Source organism: Xenopus laevis, chromosome 7L (assembly GCF_017654675.1).
Source record: "Xenopus laevis strain J_2021 chromosome 7L, Xenopus_laevis_v10.1, whole genome shotgun sequence".
Classification (NCBI taxonomy): Eukaryota; Metazoa; Chordata; class Amphibia; order Anura; family Pipidae; genus Xenopus; species Xenopus laevis.
This window is the reverse complement of record NC_054383.1, coordinates 130,794,521-130,812,473: the sequence shown is the minus strand read 5'-3', so window position 1 is coordinate 130,812,473 and position 17,953 is coordinate 130,794,521. Positions and strand designations below refer to the sequence as shown.

General features: G+C 40.2%; 1 protein-coding gene across 1 annotated transcript; it reads left to right on the top strand.

Moving 5' to 3' along the window:
* The first annotated feature begins 1,057 nt into the window (after positions 1–1,057).
* Positions 1,058–15,920, top strand: LOC108696946 (phospholipase A2 inhibitor and Ly6/PLAUR domain-containing protein). Its single transcript, XM_018226654.2, has 5 exons — positions 1,058–1,240; positions 9,382–9,498; positions 10,918–11,067; positions 12,677–12,817; positions 15,075–15,920. The coding sequence occupies exons 1-5, from the start codon at positions 1,189–1,191 to the stop codon at positions 15,275–15,277; spliced, it is 663 nt and encodes a 220-aa protein (XP_018082143.1). The 5' UTR covers positions 1,058–1,188; the 3' UTR covers positions 15,278–15,920.
* The last annotated feature ends 2,033 nt before the right edge of the window (positions 15,921–17,953 follow it).

Below are 17,953 nucleotides of genomic sequence, written 5' to 3'. Positions count from 1 at the left end.
CAAAAAGCCTCATTTTAATTAAGTTAGAGACTTTGTATCTGTTTCTGGCATCAGTGCAGGAGATCAAAGAGAAAGTCGGGACATTTCAGTAAGAAACTCGGGACTGCTGACTGATCTGTCAAAATTGGGACTGTTCCGCAGAAAACAGGACAATTGGGAGGTATGCAAATCTGTGTAAGACAGTAGCCAGACAGCAACTTTTTGTCTGCCAAGTTCCTAGAGTCCTGCAAGAAGAAACTAGTTTCCATCCCCATCACCGATTACAATAAATGGGGGCCGGAGAGACCTTCCTATAAACCAATTGGTGCAGCTCTTCCACAGTTAAAGGGGAACTAAAGTCTAAAATAAAATAATGCTAGAAATGCTGTATTTGTATACTAAACATAAACATGAACTTACTGCACCAGAAGCCTAATTAAACAAATGATTTATGCTTTCAAAGTTGGCCGCAGGGGGTCACCATCTTTTAATTTTGTTATATATCTCTGCAAGACCAAGACTGTGCACATGCTCAGTGTGGTCTGGGCTTCAGTTGGGAGGTTAAGCTTAGGAATCGTCATAAATGATCAAAACAGCACAAGCCAAATAATACCTGACACAGAAGCTGACACAGCAAGACTGATTAATAATCAGAATACGCAGACTGTACAGGGTCTTTGGATATGAATCTCTACATGATCGCCGATTGTTCTACAGGAAACCAAACAAAGCTGCTCGAGTTCTGGAAAAGTCCTTCCCCCCTGCCATTTGAAAGTATGATCTTTTCCCTGCAGAGCAGTTAGGGACCGTCTGAAGTTTCCTATCTGCAGCAGTCAGAGCAAGTAAAACGAAGGGGGAATTTCACTTCTTACAGTCTGGTTTATTATAATAACAGTAGACATTTTTTTATTAAAGTACATTAGAGATAGATTTCTTTTTCATTAAAGTAAAAATGAAAAATCATTAAAGTAAAAATGGGATTGTATTTTTTTGCCTTTACATCCCCTTTAAGCTGGGCAGCTCTTTGTGCCCTGACACCGTGTGGCCTCGTGAAACTAGATCTGTTGGGGGGAACGCCTTCCAAAATATGTTACTCATTGTCCCTCTCCCCTCCTTTTTCCTATTTATATGAAAACAAGTTTTTGCAAATTTCAGTGAGGCAAAGACTGTTGGTGCAGGAGGCAATCACAGGATTAGCAAACTCTCAACATGGCATTATATCTAAGCATTCTGTCTGTGTTTTCAGCCCTTGCAGCTACTGGTAAGTTTATTTTTCATGAGTTCTATTACTATGCTAAAAGGTAACTTAAAGGTGAACCACCTCTTTAAAACATCCTGCTGGATAGAACAAAAGAAGAAAAAAGGACAGGGGAGAAAAGAGGGGATGTTAGTAAGTGGGTGATAGAGGTGAAAAACCTAGAAAAAAAATGCACAAATTGCCTGCCCCGTACAGATTTGGTTTTGATATAAGCCCACGAGAGTGACTGCTCTCCGTTGAGTAATAGCAATCTGCTGTTCAAATCTTTCACAATTATGGAAAGATACCCGTGCAATTTGCAGGAACCCTGAAAGTGTGTTGAAATATGTTATTATTCACTCTATTCCATTCCTAAAGTCACTGGGTTCATACTTTATTAATTGGATCATTAATTGGACCACACTAAGTATACAATGTCTATGCACTATACCCCTATTATTAGGGTACTGCAGGCCTGCCAACACTTAGCAAACAAAACAGTTAAAGGTTTAAAGAACAAAACATACGACCTCCCACTTAGACACCCACAGGTATGGGATCTATTATCCAGAATTCTCGGGACTTGGGGTTTTCTGGATAACAGCTCTTTCCTTAATTTGGATCTTCACACCTTAAGTCTACTAGAAAATCATGTAAACATTAAATAAACCCAATGGGCTGGTTTTGCTTCCAATAAGGATTAATTATATTTTAGTTGGGATCAAGTACATGCTACTATTTTATTACAGGTATGGGATCTGTTATCAGGAAACCCGTTATCCAGAAAGCTCTGAATTATGGAAAGGCTGTCTCCCATAGGCGCCATTTTATCCAGATATTCCAAATCTTTAACAATGATTGCCTCTTTCTCAGTAATAATAAAACAGTAGTTTGTACTCAATCCCAACTAAGATATAATTAATCCTTATTGGAGGCAAAACCAGCCTATTGGGTTTATTTAACGTTTACATGGTTTTCTAGTAGCTCCAAATTAGGGGAAGGCCGTCTCCCATTATAATGAAATAATTCAAATTTTTAAAATGATTCCCTTTTTCTGTGTAATAATAAAACAGTAGCTTGTACTTGATCCCAACTAAGATACAATTAATCCTTATTGGAAGCAAAACCAGCCTATTGGGTTTATTTAATGTCTACATGCTATTCAAGTAAACTTAAGGTATGAAGATCCAAGTTACGGAAAGATCCATTATCTGGAACAACCCGGGCATTCTGGATAACAGGTCCCATACCTGTATTACAGAGAAAAAGGAAATGATTTTTAAAAATTTGTATTATTTGATTACATTGGAGTCTGAGACGGCATAATTCAGAGCATTCTGGATAACAGGTTTCTGGATCATGGATCCCATACCTGTATTGGCTGCCCTTAGGCATTTTAACTGCTGTGCATTTTTAATTTATAATAAAGCATTTTATTATCTGAACAACCAATGATTATTATAAACAGACAACAAGCTGGCCTTGACTGAGGGGTTAATATCCCTAACTCCTCTCTTGCTTTTTTTTTTCCTTAATTTGAAAAACACCTTTTAAATGGGTTGTTTACCTTTGAGTTAACTTTTAGTACAACGTAGAGAGTGATATTCTGAGACAATTTGCTATTGGTTTTCATCTTTTTATTATTTGTGGATTATCTTTTTATTCAGCAGCTCCCAAGTTTGCAATTTCAGCAATCTGGTTGCTTGGATCCAAATTCCCCTAGCAACCATGCACTGATTTGAATAAATCAGAGCATGTGCAGTGAATCAGCAGAAAAGAAGATGGGGAGCTACTGGGGCATCTTTGGAGACACACATCTTTACTGCTAAAGGGCTGTGGTTGCCTTGGGCTGGTACAGAAGCACAAAACATCATGTGCAACATTTCTAGCTACTTCTTTAGTTTAACTTTCCTTGTCCTTTAAGAACCTACTAGGAATCAGTTTCTTTTGGACCTTGTAATAACTAATAATACTGAACCCATCTCTAGCATTTGTGTGGGTGAGGGGCATTTTAGGAATAGTGATTATAACACGGTCTCCTTTGAGATTATGTTGCAGAGGCAATTCTATAAGGGAGGAACTAAAACACTAAACTTTAAATGTGCACTAAACTTTGACAGTATAAGGGCATCTCTGCAACATATTAACTGGGGAAAGGCTTTTCACAGGGTTAAACACATAAAGAAAACGCCGAGTCTTTACACTGCTGCTTAATAATTATACATGTCAGTATATTCCCCTTGTAAACAAGGAACGTTGTTGAAAAACAAAACCTTTTTTGGTTCAATAGAAGCGTTGGTGTTGAGGTGGGTAAGAAAAGACCTGCTTTTAAGACTTTCAAGTTAGCTGGGACAGCCGAATCATTTATAAGGTACAAGAGGCCAATAAATCATGCACAAAAGCAATCAGACAAGCTAAAATCAATATGGAAAATGGGTATTGCAGCAAGCTGTAAAAAGAATCCACAATTATTTTTTAAATATGTTAGTAGTAAAAAAATAAAGCAGGAAGGGGTGGGTCCTTTAATATCAGGGGGGGGGCAGCTGGTTGATGAGAACAGATAAAAGCTGAGATTCTTAACTGTTATTTTTCATCTGTCTACACAAATGAGGAACCAGTTAATGAAGGTTTCCTTTAGACAATATATTGTCTAAAGGAATATATTGCAATATATTTAAGCTGGCCAACTATATCAAAGTCATCCCATATCTGGCCAGTCCTACGCTCAACTTTCATCTGATTCATTAAGAATTCTATTGCTTCATTATACATTTTACAAAGCTTAATATATTGCAATATATGGACAAACAATCTCTGTTTTGTTTAAAGGGTAAGGCATTTTTCAGTAGCAGTATGCACAAAATGTCTCTGTCTTAAATATATTGATAATGGGTTGAGTGCAGAGGAATCTTGTATTTGTCTATATGTATTTTGTGGTCACAACCTCATTGCACCCCCGCCTAATGGTTTTAGAAAATTAGTGGCGAGCACAACTTTTCCTTGTTTGTTATAATGAAGGTTTCCTTCTCAATAGTCCCAATTCGAGTAATACAACTAATGATGCATGGCTCACACATAAGGAAATTCAAAAGAGACTAGAACATGTTAAGATAAACAAAGGTCCAGGACTGGATGGTATTCATCCCAGGGTACTTATAGCTTAGCTCTGTGATTGCCAAACTGATTTACTTTTAATATTTCAGGATTCATTGAGGTCTGGCATGGTGCCAAGAGACTGGTGAATTCAGGGCTGGAACTAGGGCTAGGCAGAAAAGGCACTTGCCTAGGGCGCAAAGCTGGGGGGGTGGCGCGCCAGGCACGTACCTCCTCTGTCGCCTACCCCAAGTCCGGTTCCCTTCTCTGCCCGACTCTCTGCTTTTTATCACTTTTTTTCCGCAAATTTGCGCATGCACACACTAATCCAGCACCACGGCCTAGGGCGCCTGGCCAGCATTGTCTGGCTCTGGGTGAATCGCAAATGTGGTGTCACTATTTAAAAAGTAATCCTGTTCTTAGTCTCAGAACTTTAGGACGGTGTAAGAACTTACCCTGGTAGTCTAGTGGGGGGACGGCAGGGACGCCCGCCGCATTCTTCCATACTAGGCACCGGTAACTAGGGGCGCGGGCGGCGCGCTCCTGCTGTTTTATTGGCGCATGCTAGTTTTCATTGCCCATTTATAGGTTGTTCCTGGTGCCTTTAGCTGTTGCTATTCTGATTCTGTGTTTGATTCTGACTACCTGTTGTGACCCCTGCCTGTTCCTGACTATTCTGACCTCTGTATCCTCATCCATTGCCTGAATTTAGACTACCTCTTCTGCTGTATCCCTCTGATTGATCTCCTGGTTTTGACCCTTGCCTGCCTGACCTCACTTTGAATGCTGCCTGCCCAGACCCGGCCTGAATTGTTTACGCTGACTTTCTGCCTGCCTCGACCCGGCCTGATCTGACTACTCTATTACCTCACGCCTTGTACTACGACCTTCTGTCCAAAGACTTTGCTCTACCCTCGTGCCCCTCTGCCTATCCAGAACCCTCATCTTACACCTCTTGTTTAATAGGGATGTAGCGAACAGTTCGCCTGAACTTCGACCGTTCGCGTCCGCCTAATGTTCGCGAACGTTTGGGAACGTTCGCAATTTGAGTTCGCGACCATTCGACCGCTAAAATCGAACGATTTCCATTCGTTCGAACGATTTCCATTCGTTCGAACGATTAAAATCCCTCGACCGTTCGATTCGAATGAAAATCCTTCGATCGAACGATGAAAATCCTTCAAACGTTCGAATCGAACGAAAAATCCTTCGAACGTTCGAATCGAACGATTTTGCGGGTGTTCGAAGCTCGCGAACGGTTCGCGAACCGTTCGCATTTTTTGCCGGTGTTCGCGAACGGCGTTCGAGAACACCAAAACGGCGGTTCGCTACATCCCTATTGTTTAAATCCAGGTGGCATCCAAGTAAGCCGAGGGCTTCTCCCGAGGCCCAAAGGCGGTCACACTACTGGTGAAGCACGAGCCGAGACCAGGGTGCCTGGTGTTTGTTCTGGTGTTGGGTGCCGAACGTTACAGCCGGTTAGTCTGACATGATTGTTAGGAAAGCTTTTCAAATGGGCAATAAGTGATAAGTGGACTTCATTGCAAACCACAATACCATGAGTTTGTGCCAGCATGGTTTTATGTGTAATAGATCTTGCCAGACTAATTTTAATTCCCTTTCATGAGAAGCTGAGCAGGGACCTGGATTCTGGGATGGCAGTGGATGTGATATACTTTGCTAAAGCATTTGATACAGCCATGCAGAAGTTACTGTTTAAGGAATGTTGGCCTGCAACATAGTATATGTACCTGGATAGAGAACTGGCTGGAGGATAGATGACACTGTCATTCTGTGGCCACAAAAGCAAATAAAGTTCTGTCTTATATAAAAAAGGGCATTAACTCAAGGGATGAAAACATAAATGTGCCTCTTTATAGGTGAGGCCTCATCTGGAGTATGCAGTGCAGTTTTGGACTCCAGTGGGCTCAGGGACATGTAATTTGCTTTGGCTGTTGATTTATGAGCATGCTCAGATTACTAAACACCTCTCCACTCTAACAGCCAATGAAAAGATAGCATTGCTGGTTCCCAGAGAAACTCTAGCTGTCTGATCCTAATTTGTTCTCCTAACCACCTCTCCTGAGCTCAACCCCAGCAGAACTTTTTATCAAAGTATTTCTGTTAGTTTATCATCGTTCTACCATATTGGCAGATATCTATTTATTTGTTTTATTTTTGTATACTGTGCACTGAACGTTGTGATAAACACGTTTTATGTTTTTCCTTATGTTTATCTTTATTTTCTCCATCTTTTAATAAGCGATTCCTATCTTTTTTCAAAGCTTTATTAAAAGCTGCTTCCAGCGTTTTTTCCGAATATCCTCTCTCTAAAAATCAATCTCTTAATTTGCAAGATTGTGATAGAAAGTCATCATCTGTGTTACACTCTTTTCTCAAATGGCAAAATTGTCCAGTAGGGACTCCTCTGAACACAATTTTGGTAATAATGAATTACTTACGCACTTTTCCAGATATACAGTCATTAGTGATAGGCGAATTTATTTGCCAGGCGCGAATTTGCAGTGAATTTGCCCGTTTCGCCGATGGCGAATAAATTCGAAAAATTCCAAAAATGTTTGACGTCGGCGTCAAAGTTTTTTTGATGCCGGCAATGGTTCCAACGATAAACGGACACCCATTGACTTTAATGGGCGCCTGCGTCAACTTTGACGCTGTCGCCCATTTTGACATTGCCGAATTGACGCCGGCATCAAAATTTTTCACCAGTTTCGTGAATTTTGCTGCAAATTTGCGAATTTCGTGGGAAGCGAAACGGGACAAATTCACCCATCACTAACTGTCATTCCTACCCTCTTCCCTTTTGTGGGCAGTTCTAAATCCAAAAATGAAATTTTATCTTTGTTGTAAGTGCTTGTCAATTTTAAATTGAAATAATTATCATTTAGTGTTTCAATAAATGTTTGATTAGTGTTTCAATAAATGTTTGATAGCTATTCCCTTCACCCTCCCATACAAATATTAAATCATCTATGTAGATTATTATATCCCCTGTGTTCATTGTGTTACCTCCATAGATGCGTTCCTCCTCCCACCAACCCATGTACAGGTTGGCACATGTTGATGCAAATTTCACCCCCATTGAGGTCCCACATCTCTGGAGGTAATTTGTGCCATTAAACTTAAAATGTATTCACATTGTAGTTGCTTTACTTGCAGTCAAACCTTTATCATGTGGTATACATGAATATAGGCTGGTTACGTTCGATGTTGCCCATAAGTAACTTGTACTGATGGACGAATTTCTCCCGCTGATAAATTAGCAAAACTCAAATTTTGATGCCTGTATCAATTTTGATGCTGGTCTTAAACTCAGTGGGCGTACAAATACTGTTGACGTGCAGCGGTTTTGACGCGATTAGCTTTTCCGAAACACATGTCCAAATATTTATGACGCTGGTGATTTCGCCAGCAAGTTTCACTAATTTATTCCCCGCTGGCAAAACGCGGAAATTCGCTGTGAATTTGCGCCAAAATATAATCCCTTATGCACTTTGGGGAGATGGTAGAAAGTCAGCAGTGCCGGAATTCATTTTTGTTTCAAATCTTTACTAATCACTTCTTTATTGTAGCCTTTATTTATTGGTTGAACTAATTATATGTTCAATTGTTCTACTAGGACCTGCAGTTAGGTAAGAACCCATTTTGTTTTTATTTACTCTATCTGCCATCAATATTAATTCAGATTCTACTGAGTCATGAATGACTTTCACTGCACGACTCCTGTAGTGCACTGGATATAATTGTGACTTCTTATGAAATTCATTGTTTTCTTGTTGCAACATTTCTAAACAATGAATTGGTAATTCCTCCCTGAAAGTGAATTGCATTCATTTGTGTCAGTCTCATTAAACATTTAATGTGCATTAGATTGATAAAACATTTCATATTCATGAGCGACAGGATCCAGCTGGTTTGGAGATCCATTACTCTCTAGTTCAGAACTCTCATGGTCTTTATAAAAAAAAAATTTAGAATAATGTTTCTAATGAATTTCTAAACATTAGGGTTGCCAAAATATCGAAATTGCAAGTTGGACAAAAGGAAAGCCCCCTAGATAGCAGAACTCTATCACTGGTCCGGTTAGCTCTCTGTTTGATTAGTTCAGGACATGTTCCTCCCGTTTCTCTTCGTTTGCGGAGTTGGTAGTGGCATCAATCTTTTTCTTCCTCCTCTTCTGAATCTCTTATACGTCTTTGTTTCCCTCTTTGAGTACCTTTCTTTAAAAAAGTTGTTTCTCTATTTTCTTGCGTCTCCATTCTCTTTGGCGTGCGTTGTTCCCAATATATCACTCCCTCCTCTCCGTTCAAATGGTGCGCCATCCGTTTTCCCTCTAGAGAAAATCTCCATCATCTGAGAAAAATTAAGAGTATTCGAAGGAGAAGAATTTAATGAGGTGGAACAAATGGTTAAAACAAGCGTAAAAAAAGGAAGAGGATGTGACAGTATTAAATAAAACTAAAAAATTGAATCAAGATAAGTCTGATTATGAAGAAGGGAAAGACTATATTAAGTCACCAATTTGATACAAGTACAACAAAGTCTAGTTTACAAAAAATCGTATAGCCCAAAGCAATTTAGCTTCTCCAGCTTCGAAAGTGATTCAGCAGGTAATGGAGGCTTCTTCACAGGAAGATTGTGAAACATTCGCTGGACGTATTTGGCGCCACATGATATATATATTGTATATTGGTAAAAAAAAATCCAAAAACACTTGCATTCAAGATCATAGACCAAATGTATGAAAACCGATCCAAAAAAAAATCATGTTCAATATATCAGTTTTTTCATATTCAAGATAGAAAATCTGTCTGACTAATGGAACCATACAGTTCTGCCATTTCAGCCCCTTTGCTACTATCTCAGGGAAACAAGGTACAGAAAATTCTCACTAAAAAATTTGAGTTTTAGTTCGTGCCATCCAATACATTCATTTTATTAATAAATAGAGCTGATGTTGAAGGTGCAGAGATTGAGAGAGTTGAGAAAAATTTCAATATTTTCCTATAAAAATGTGGTTTATACTGAACGTCTTTATTCTTTCTTTTTAGGTGATTCGCTCTCTTGTCAGACCTGCATTTCCGCCAGTAAAACTCCATGCCAAGGCAAAAGTCTTCTCTGCCCATCTGATAGTGCTTGTGCAGCTACTTACACATTAACTACTGCAAGTATGTATCATCATTTGTTATTGCTAAAAATAGCGGTGTGTGTGTAAGGTGGGCTATATGTGGGATGTATTTTTGATATATTTTTCATGGGAAAAATGTTTTTTTTTTTTTTTTTCAAAATGCATCAGTTAATAGTGCTGCTCCAGCAGCACTGAAATCAGTTTCTCAAAAGAGCAAACAGATTTTTTTATACTAAATTTTGAAATCTGGGGCTAGACATATTGTCAGTTTCCCAGCTGCCCCCAGCCATGTGACTTGTGCTCTAATAAACTTCAGTCAATTTTTACTGCTGTACTGCAAGTTGGAGTGATATTACCCCTCCCCCCCCCCAGCAGCCAAACAAAAGAACAATGGGAAGGTAACCAGATAGCAGCTCCCTAACACAAGATAACAGCTGCCTGGTAGATCTAAGAACAGCACTCAATAGTAAAATCCAGGTCCCACTGAGACACATTCAGTTACATTGAGTAGGAGAAACAAAAGCCTGTCAGAAAGCAGTTCCATCCTAAAGTGCTGGCTCTTTCTGAAATCACATGACCAGGCAAAATGACATGAGATGCACCTACACACCAATATTACAACTAAGGATGGGGACCTGAGTGCGCTGGGCCCCTCTGAAAATTTTTTTTGCAGGGGGGGGGGGGTCTGGTGACACCACTGGTATTTACCCCTCAGATGTATGGTGGGGATGTATAAGAGAGGTTCAGTGAAGGAAAAATAAATGGGCAGCAGAGAAATACAAGGATGTGGGGGGACTGGAAAGAAAGTAACATTCCAGGTATACACAAAAATACAGAGATGCAAGGGATGATTTATTTTGGCCCCGGGCAGTCCTCTGCACTTAGCACTGAATTCAAATCTGGTAAATGCTGGAAAGCTCAGTCCCAGTTGGCACAAGGCAGCCCTGTTCATAGGCATGTGGTGGCCTGCACCCACTGCTGCTCCCTAACTTAAGCATTTACATGATGGGCGAATTTGTCTCATTTCGCTTCAATGCGGAATTCACGTATTTCCTGTGAAATTCTTGAAACGGGCAAAAAATTCTCAAAACAAGTTTTTCTATGACGGCATCAATTCGTGGGCATCAAAATTGATGCCGGCCACAATTCCGATGCCGCTGACAGTTGACCGTTCAAGTCAATGGGCATCCGTTTAATTGTCGTGAAATAATTTCGCCCATCACTTATAAGTAGTTAATGGTAAGTCTGTGAGTGCCTCTGCCATCCCCTCATGAAGTGCTTTGTCCCCTCCATTTTGGCACAAAGAGACCTTCAGCAGGAGGCAAAATGCAGAAAAATTGGTGTATTCATCCCTGTGCTGTGTATATGGCCACACACATTATTTTTATTACTTTGAGTGGTTTCTGTAGCTTGAGAAAGACATGCCTGAAATGATTAATTTGTTCATGGATTCCTACAGATGGCCGCACAATAAGTGAAATGTATACCCTCTCATGTGCACCTCTCAGACAGTGTGATAAACCTGCAAGTATGAGTATTCCTAATGGAAAAATCAAAAGAGGAATCTCTTGTTGCTTTGAGGACAACTGCACCCCTCCTACACCAACCTGTAAGTGTCTATTTTATATTCCTATGCCCCCCCCAAAAAGACAATCTGTTACTTAAAGTGGACCTATCACCCAGACACAAAAATCTGTATAATAAAAGTAATTTTCAAATGAAACATGAAATCCAATTTCTACTTTTTTTTAAATCATTCATAGCTGTTGTAAGCTCATTTAATCATCTCAGCTGTCAATCAAATATTGTCTGCCCCTCCTCTATGCCTTAGGGATAAGGGCGGGGCAGATAATTACTTTCACTTTCCATTCAGCACTTCCTACATGTCACTGCTCTCCCCAGTGTCCACAAAATGGCTCCTGCCTGCTTGTTATAATTATGAATTCCCAGACTGAAGGAAACAAGATCTGAATAAATTATATAGTGTAATTAAGGTTCATTTTGCTTGACTAATGTAATAAAATAGGATTTTGGATATTTTTTGGGGTGACCGGTTCCCTTTAAATATGAGCGTGTGAAGGTTTAAAAGCTTTTAGATCAGGTGAAACCATACTCTTCCTGCCCTCGTTCCTTCATAATGATGATCTTAGTTCTACTGGGACCGAAACATTTCTTCAGCCCCTTGTGGCTATTTCCCCATGAATAAGGGAATGGCTGTTGGTGAGATTCAGGGTGATACATTTCAAGGGGTTCTGAAGAGCCGGCGATAGTCTGTCTCGTCAGGTGGGAACTGCAGTTTTACAGAGACTAAAGCTGTCCTTATTGCCGTGCAGAACAGAACCAGCTATTTTTAGTTTTGCACTAATTCCAGTGGGAGAAGGAAGTGTTTTTAAAACTAGCTAGGGATTTAGTAAATAAGAAAAACTTTAGTATATGGATAAGTCTTACTGTAGTTGACTAATCAAAGCAAAAGTTATAACTTTGCTAATTTAGTACAATTATTCCAGGGTTGTGAAGCTCAATTTAGCAGGAACAGCCCCTAAGTTTGACCATAGTCTGTACAGACAGATCCCATAAAACTATGGCTGCATAGGTATTCCCCTGTACTAAGCACAATTCAGCAGGAACAGCCCCCTAAGTTTGCTCATAGTCTGTACAGAGAGATCCCATAAAACTTCTCCTACACAAACATATGCCTGTGCTGTCCATGTAAAAAAGCAATTAGTGGGATTTGTTTATATTGTTTTGTGTATGAGTATCTGTGATGTTTAGCACATATTGGTACACTAGTCCATAAAAATTGCAGGGAAAGACATTTTTTGCACACACAGTCTAAAATAAATTACAGGGAATGATGTTGGCTTGCAGGGCATACGACGGGAACTCTTGCTTTCACCCCCTAAATGCAACTCTACATTTAATATAATGTGTATTTTGACTAAATATTGGTATGGGATCCATTATCCGAAAACCCATTATCCAGAAAGCTCAAAATTATCTCCCATAGACTCCATTTTATCCAAGTAATCCAAAATGTTCTTTTTGTCTATATATAATAAAACAGTAGATTCTACTGGATCCCTACAAAGATATAATTAATCCTCATTGGACCTAAGTGTTCTTGATAACAGGTCCCATCCCTGTACATTGATGAGTGATGAGCTCACAGATGGAAAGGAGTTAATACACAGATCTTACTCTCTCTTCCCCATATAAAGTGCCCCCTGATAACTCTCGACTGAATGGACAGATCTGCCGCACCTGCACATCTGCAGACTCCACCTGGTGTTATACTGATGATACCATGAGATGTACAGGAGAGGAAAATATGTGTCTCTTGCAGACTACAGTGATTTCAGGTAATATTACAGGGTTATGGGCTTAAGATGCTACAGTCTTATTTGAAGGTGTATTGTTTGTATCCATAAAACAGTGCAGAACACGGTGCTTAGACCTATAGACAAAATGTTATACAGGTATGGGACCTGTTATCTAGAAAACTCTGGGCATGGGGGTTTTCTAGATTATGGATGTTTCCATAATTTGGATCTTCATACCTTAAAGGAGAAGGAAAAGGCTAAAATTAAGTAACTTTTATCAGAAAGGTCTATATAAATACACCAGTAAACCCTCAAAGTAATGCTGCTCTGAGTCCTCTGTTAAAAGAAACACCACATTTCTTTCCTTCTATTGTGTACTCATGGGCTTCTGTATCAGACTTCCTGTTTTCATCTTAAACCTCCAGGGCTAGGGCTTGAGCATGCTCAGTTTGCTCCTCTCTCCCTCCCTCCTCCCCTCCCTGCTGTAATCTGAGCCCAGAGCTGTAAGTGAGCAGGGAGAGACTCAGGCAGGAAGTGATGTCACACCAAGCTGATATGGCAGCTGCTATCCTAAACAAACAGATACAGTGTCTAGAGCTGTTTACTCAGGTATGGTAAGGCATTCTGCAGAATAAATATAGCATTCTATCTTGCACTATTGAGGCTAATCTGTTGACAATAAACCGTCTTGGAGCTTTCCTTCTCCTTTAAGGGCAGTGACTGATTATTTTTTTACGTGGCCGCAGGGGACAAATCTCCCGAAAATGCCTCTCCCTTGCCAGCAATTAAAATCACTAGCGGTATGTCCAACTTATCGCTAAATCGCCGAAATCGTCTACTACTAAAAAATCATGTAAACATTAAATAAACCCAATAGGCTGGTTTTGCTTCCAATAAGGATTAATTATATCTTAGTACAAGGTGCTGTTTTATTATTACAGAGAAAAAGGAAATCATTTGTAAACCTTTGGATTATTTGGATAAAACGGAGTCTATGGGAGACAGCCTTTGTGTAATTTGGAGATTTCAGGATAATGGGTTTCTGGATAATGAATCCCATACCTGCATATTATATTAGTCAACAGTGACTCAGTGAATGAATCAATCACGTGACCTGATAGTTCATATGTGCGCTCCTTAGGGCTCAGGCACTGAGGACTCACATCTGTTTTATGGGCAGGAGCCACCTGTATTCTGTTAAATATAAAATTTCATCAGTAAAGTTCAAAGTGGAGGAACTTGAGGATATTAAAGTCTGAATGCCAAAAACTCGAAACATTTTTTTTTTTTACTATAAAATCAGAATTTTTAGTGGGAAAAATGTATTTATACCCCGAGGATGGAAAAAGTCTGAATCCAAAAATCTGGCATCTCAGACCAGCTGAGGTTGTATATAAGTCAATGGGAGATGTCCCTTTCCTATTTGGAAGTTTTTGTGGTGTACGCTGGAATTAGTCCGAAAATCCGTCTATTTCGGACTTTTCAGGCCAGTGTGTAAATGTGAAGACTGCAGCAGATCAAAGATAAAACATCATTAAAGGGGTGTCCAGGGGTGCTTTAAACATTTTAGTAGCAATATGGATATTTCTGTATGTGGCACATAGAGGCTGTGGCTGCTGGACAGCAGTTAAGGCAAGATGATAATAGTAATAAATTGTATTTGTATAATCCAATTTAGGCTAAGGCCAGATGATGTTTAGCAATGCAGATTCTCTGCAGGCCCTGCTGCTCCCCTTGCCTTTTCAACTGCAGGTGGATTTCCGCACAAAATGCAAAATGTTTTCAGCCCTGGAATCCGCTACGTCTGCCTACTCCCTAGAGCAGTGATCCCCAACCAGTAGCTCGTGAGCAACATGTTGCTCTCCAACCCCTTGGATGTTGCTCCCAGTGGCCTCAAAGCAGATACTTATTTTTGAATTCCAGGCTTGGAGGCAAGTTTTGGTTGTAAAAAAAAAACAGGTACAATGCCAAACAGAGCCTCAATGTAGGTTGAAAATCCACATAGGGGCTACCAAATGGCCAATCACAGCACTTACATTTGGCACCCCAAGAACATTTTTCATGCTAGTGTTGCTCCCCAACTCCTTTTACTTCTGAATGTTGCTCACGGCTTCAAAAGGTTGGGGATCCCTGCCCTAGAGGAACCAAGGTGCAGGCAGACCAGGAACAGAAGAGCAATGGGGCAGCAGATTCTTGGCCTGAGGAGGAACACAAACCGAGATCCACCATCATCTGGCCCTTGCCTCACATAGAAATTGTATTTTTACATATCTGTTATTTATATGTTTCTCTGAAGGACCTGTATCAAGCCAAGTAGCTCTACGAGGCTGTGCCACTAAGTCTATGTGTGACCTTGGAAGCAATTCTGTCAGTTATCCTGGGTTTTCCATGGATCTCCACTTCTTCTGCACCAGCGGCAGCTTGGGTATCCATCAAGGCTACTTCATGTCAATGCTCGTCTCCATCGCCTTAACGACAATATTATGTCGTTCATTTTGAGTCGTTTTTTTTCTATTAAAAGCCTGATGCCTGATTCAAAAACCGCTCAGTATTGGTCTTACCATATAAGTATTATTATTCAGGTGGGAAACATTTTTTTTTTTTTGGACAATGAATGATGTAAAGTTGAGGAATGTGAAATTTAAAAGAAATTTTGAAATTTAAAACAAATTTTGTGATCAATTATTCCAGTGTTATGGTGCCCAATGCAAGTGCCCAGCCAACACATTTCTGCACCTGCCCATTTGTTCCCTCCTCAATGTGTTCCCTTGTGTACAAATGTCCTGACACATGTATCAGTCTTTTCGAAGATTGAAACAGGCAGAAAGTCGGGAGAACGGGTACGTTCCCAGCACCCACCCACCATTGCTCCCAACACTAGTGCCCATACTTCCAACCCCTAGTTCTGGCCCTGCATGATCCACCCATGTTGTCATCAGATCTCCTGATCTTGGTTCTTGTTTCTATGTATCTACATTACTATGAATTAAATTGATTTATTTAATAATGTAGCAAATGTAGAATAGATGTCACATCAACATTTATCCAATGTATGCTAAAGAATGTTAACTTGACACAATGTTTGTACATCATTACAAGTATGTATCCCACCACTCACTGTAATAAAGTTTCTCTCACTGAATTTTCTAGGTCACAGCTTCAGGATATTCTTTATAATTGGCTTAGGGTTCATTTCCAACTACAAATGCAGTTGGAGGGCTGCTTTCAAAGAGAACTAACCCTAACAATTAATATGGCTATATGCCATATATTATATACAGGTATGGGAACTGTTATGTAGAATGCTCGGGGCCTGGGGCTTTCTAGATAACGGATCTTTATGTAATTTGGATCTGCATAAGTCTACTAGAAAATCATGTAAATATTAAATAAATCCAATAGGGTAATTTTGCTTAAAATAAGGATTAATTGTATCTTAGTTTGGATAAAGTGCAAAGTACTGTTTTATTATAACAGAGGGAAAAGGAAATCATTTTTAAAAATTTGGATTATTTGGATAAAATGGAATCTATGGGAGATAGCCTTTTAGTAATTTGGAACAATAATAGGTTTCTGGATAAAGGATCCCATACCTGTACTGCACTTATTGCACGAGGCTAAAGTTTGAGCTTGTCAATAGCAGCAATGATCCAGGACTTCAAACTTGTCACAGGGGGTCACCATCTTGGAAAGTGTCTGTGACACTCACATGCTCAGTGGGCTCTGATTGGCTGTTGAGAAGCTAAGCTTAGGGCTCGTCACTAATTATCCAGCAGAAAATGAGCTTCCCCTGTAATATAAGCTGATGCTACAGGGCTGATTGATGCACTTTGATGATGATTTCTAGTTCCTCCCAATGAAAACATACTCGTATGGTACAGGGACCTTAGGAATGTAATCTCCACTTGTGGTGGGACTCATTTGTATGATAATCTACAGTGGAGAGATAGAATTGATATAAACATAACACTTGACACACATTATTGGGTTCCAGAGGTTTGGAAATAAGGCCAAGTAAGGCTGCTGGTTGCAATTCCACTTGACACAGTCTTTAGGAGACACAGTAGCCCTAAATAAAGTGTTGACCACAGAACAAGAGAGACTCTGTAGTATGAAGGAACCGTTACACAGCACCATATATCAATACAAGGTTTTGGCTGCATAGATGGGGCGGGATTAAGAAATTGAGGGTATCCAATAAGGTTGTTAATATGCTGGTGACTGCATGGGGATTAGCAAGATTAAATCATATACCTGTGGCCCCCACATGTACCCCAAATGATCACCTGTGGCCTACAGGCAAGCTTAGAAGTGATGGCAAGCCAGGCTAATTTGAACCCCACTCATGACCAATCCACTGTTTTCATTCCCTGACTGATTCCATGCATGTTCTTTGTTCCTATGTTCTCACTTACTGACTGATTAGTGTTGTGACTGGTTAGCATGCAGAAGTGATCCTCTTGGTCCCCAAAGGATTTCAAATCAATACGAGAGGTAGAAATCATCATCAACCGAAATAACCAATGGGGTGCATGTAGACAGCCCAACAGGGGGGCTAGAAATCATGATCAACTGAAATAACCAATGGCGTGCGTGCAGACAGCCCAACAGAGGGGCTCGAAATCATCAGCAACTGAAATAACCAATGGGGTACACACAGACAGCCCAACCATGATAAAAGTTGACAGATGTGCCTCAGGTGGCAGCTCGTTGCAGGTACCCAAGGGTTTCAAAAAGCTGCTCCAATTTTTAAATTGGAATTTTGGCTCTTCTAGTGCAGAAAGTGCAATTGTGCTCTCTGCACTAACAATGCCCCCCCCCCCCCGCTTAAAGTTTAATAAAGAGGGGTGAGGGGGTGGGGCATGGTTGCTGCACCTCAGGGTGGCACCAGGGTCTGAAACTCTCCTGATAGCCAAGGGAGGAAATGTTACAAACAAAAACTGCCAGGACCCAGTATTAACACGGGGGCCTATTTTGCTAGTGCTCTGTAGGGATGGGCGAATTTGACCCATGTTGCTTTGACAAAAATTCGGTGGTGAAAATTCGCTGAAAAGCATTAAAGTCTAAAGTCTTTTTTTTTTTTTGAGGCAGGTCATTTTTTTCTCCCATTGAAGTCTATGGGCGTCATTTCCGCGGTGAAACTCAACAAAACAATTCGCTCATCCCTAGTGCTCT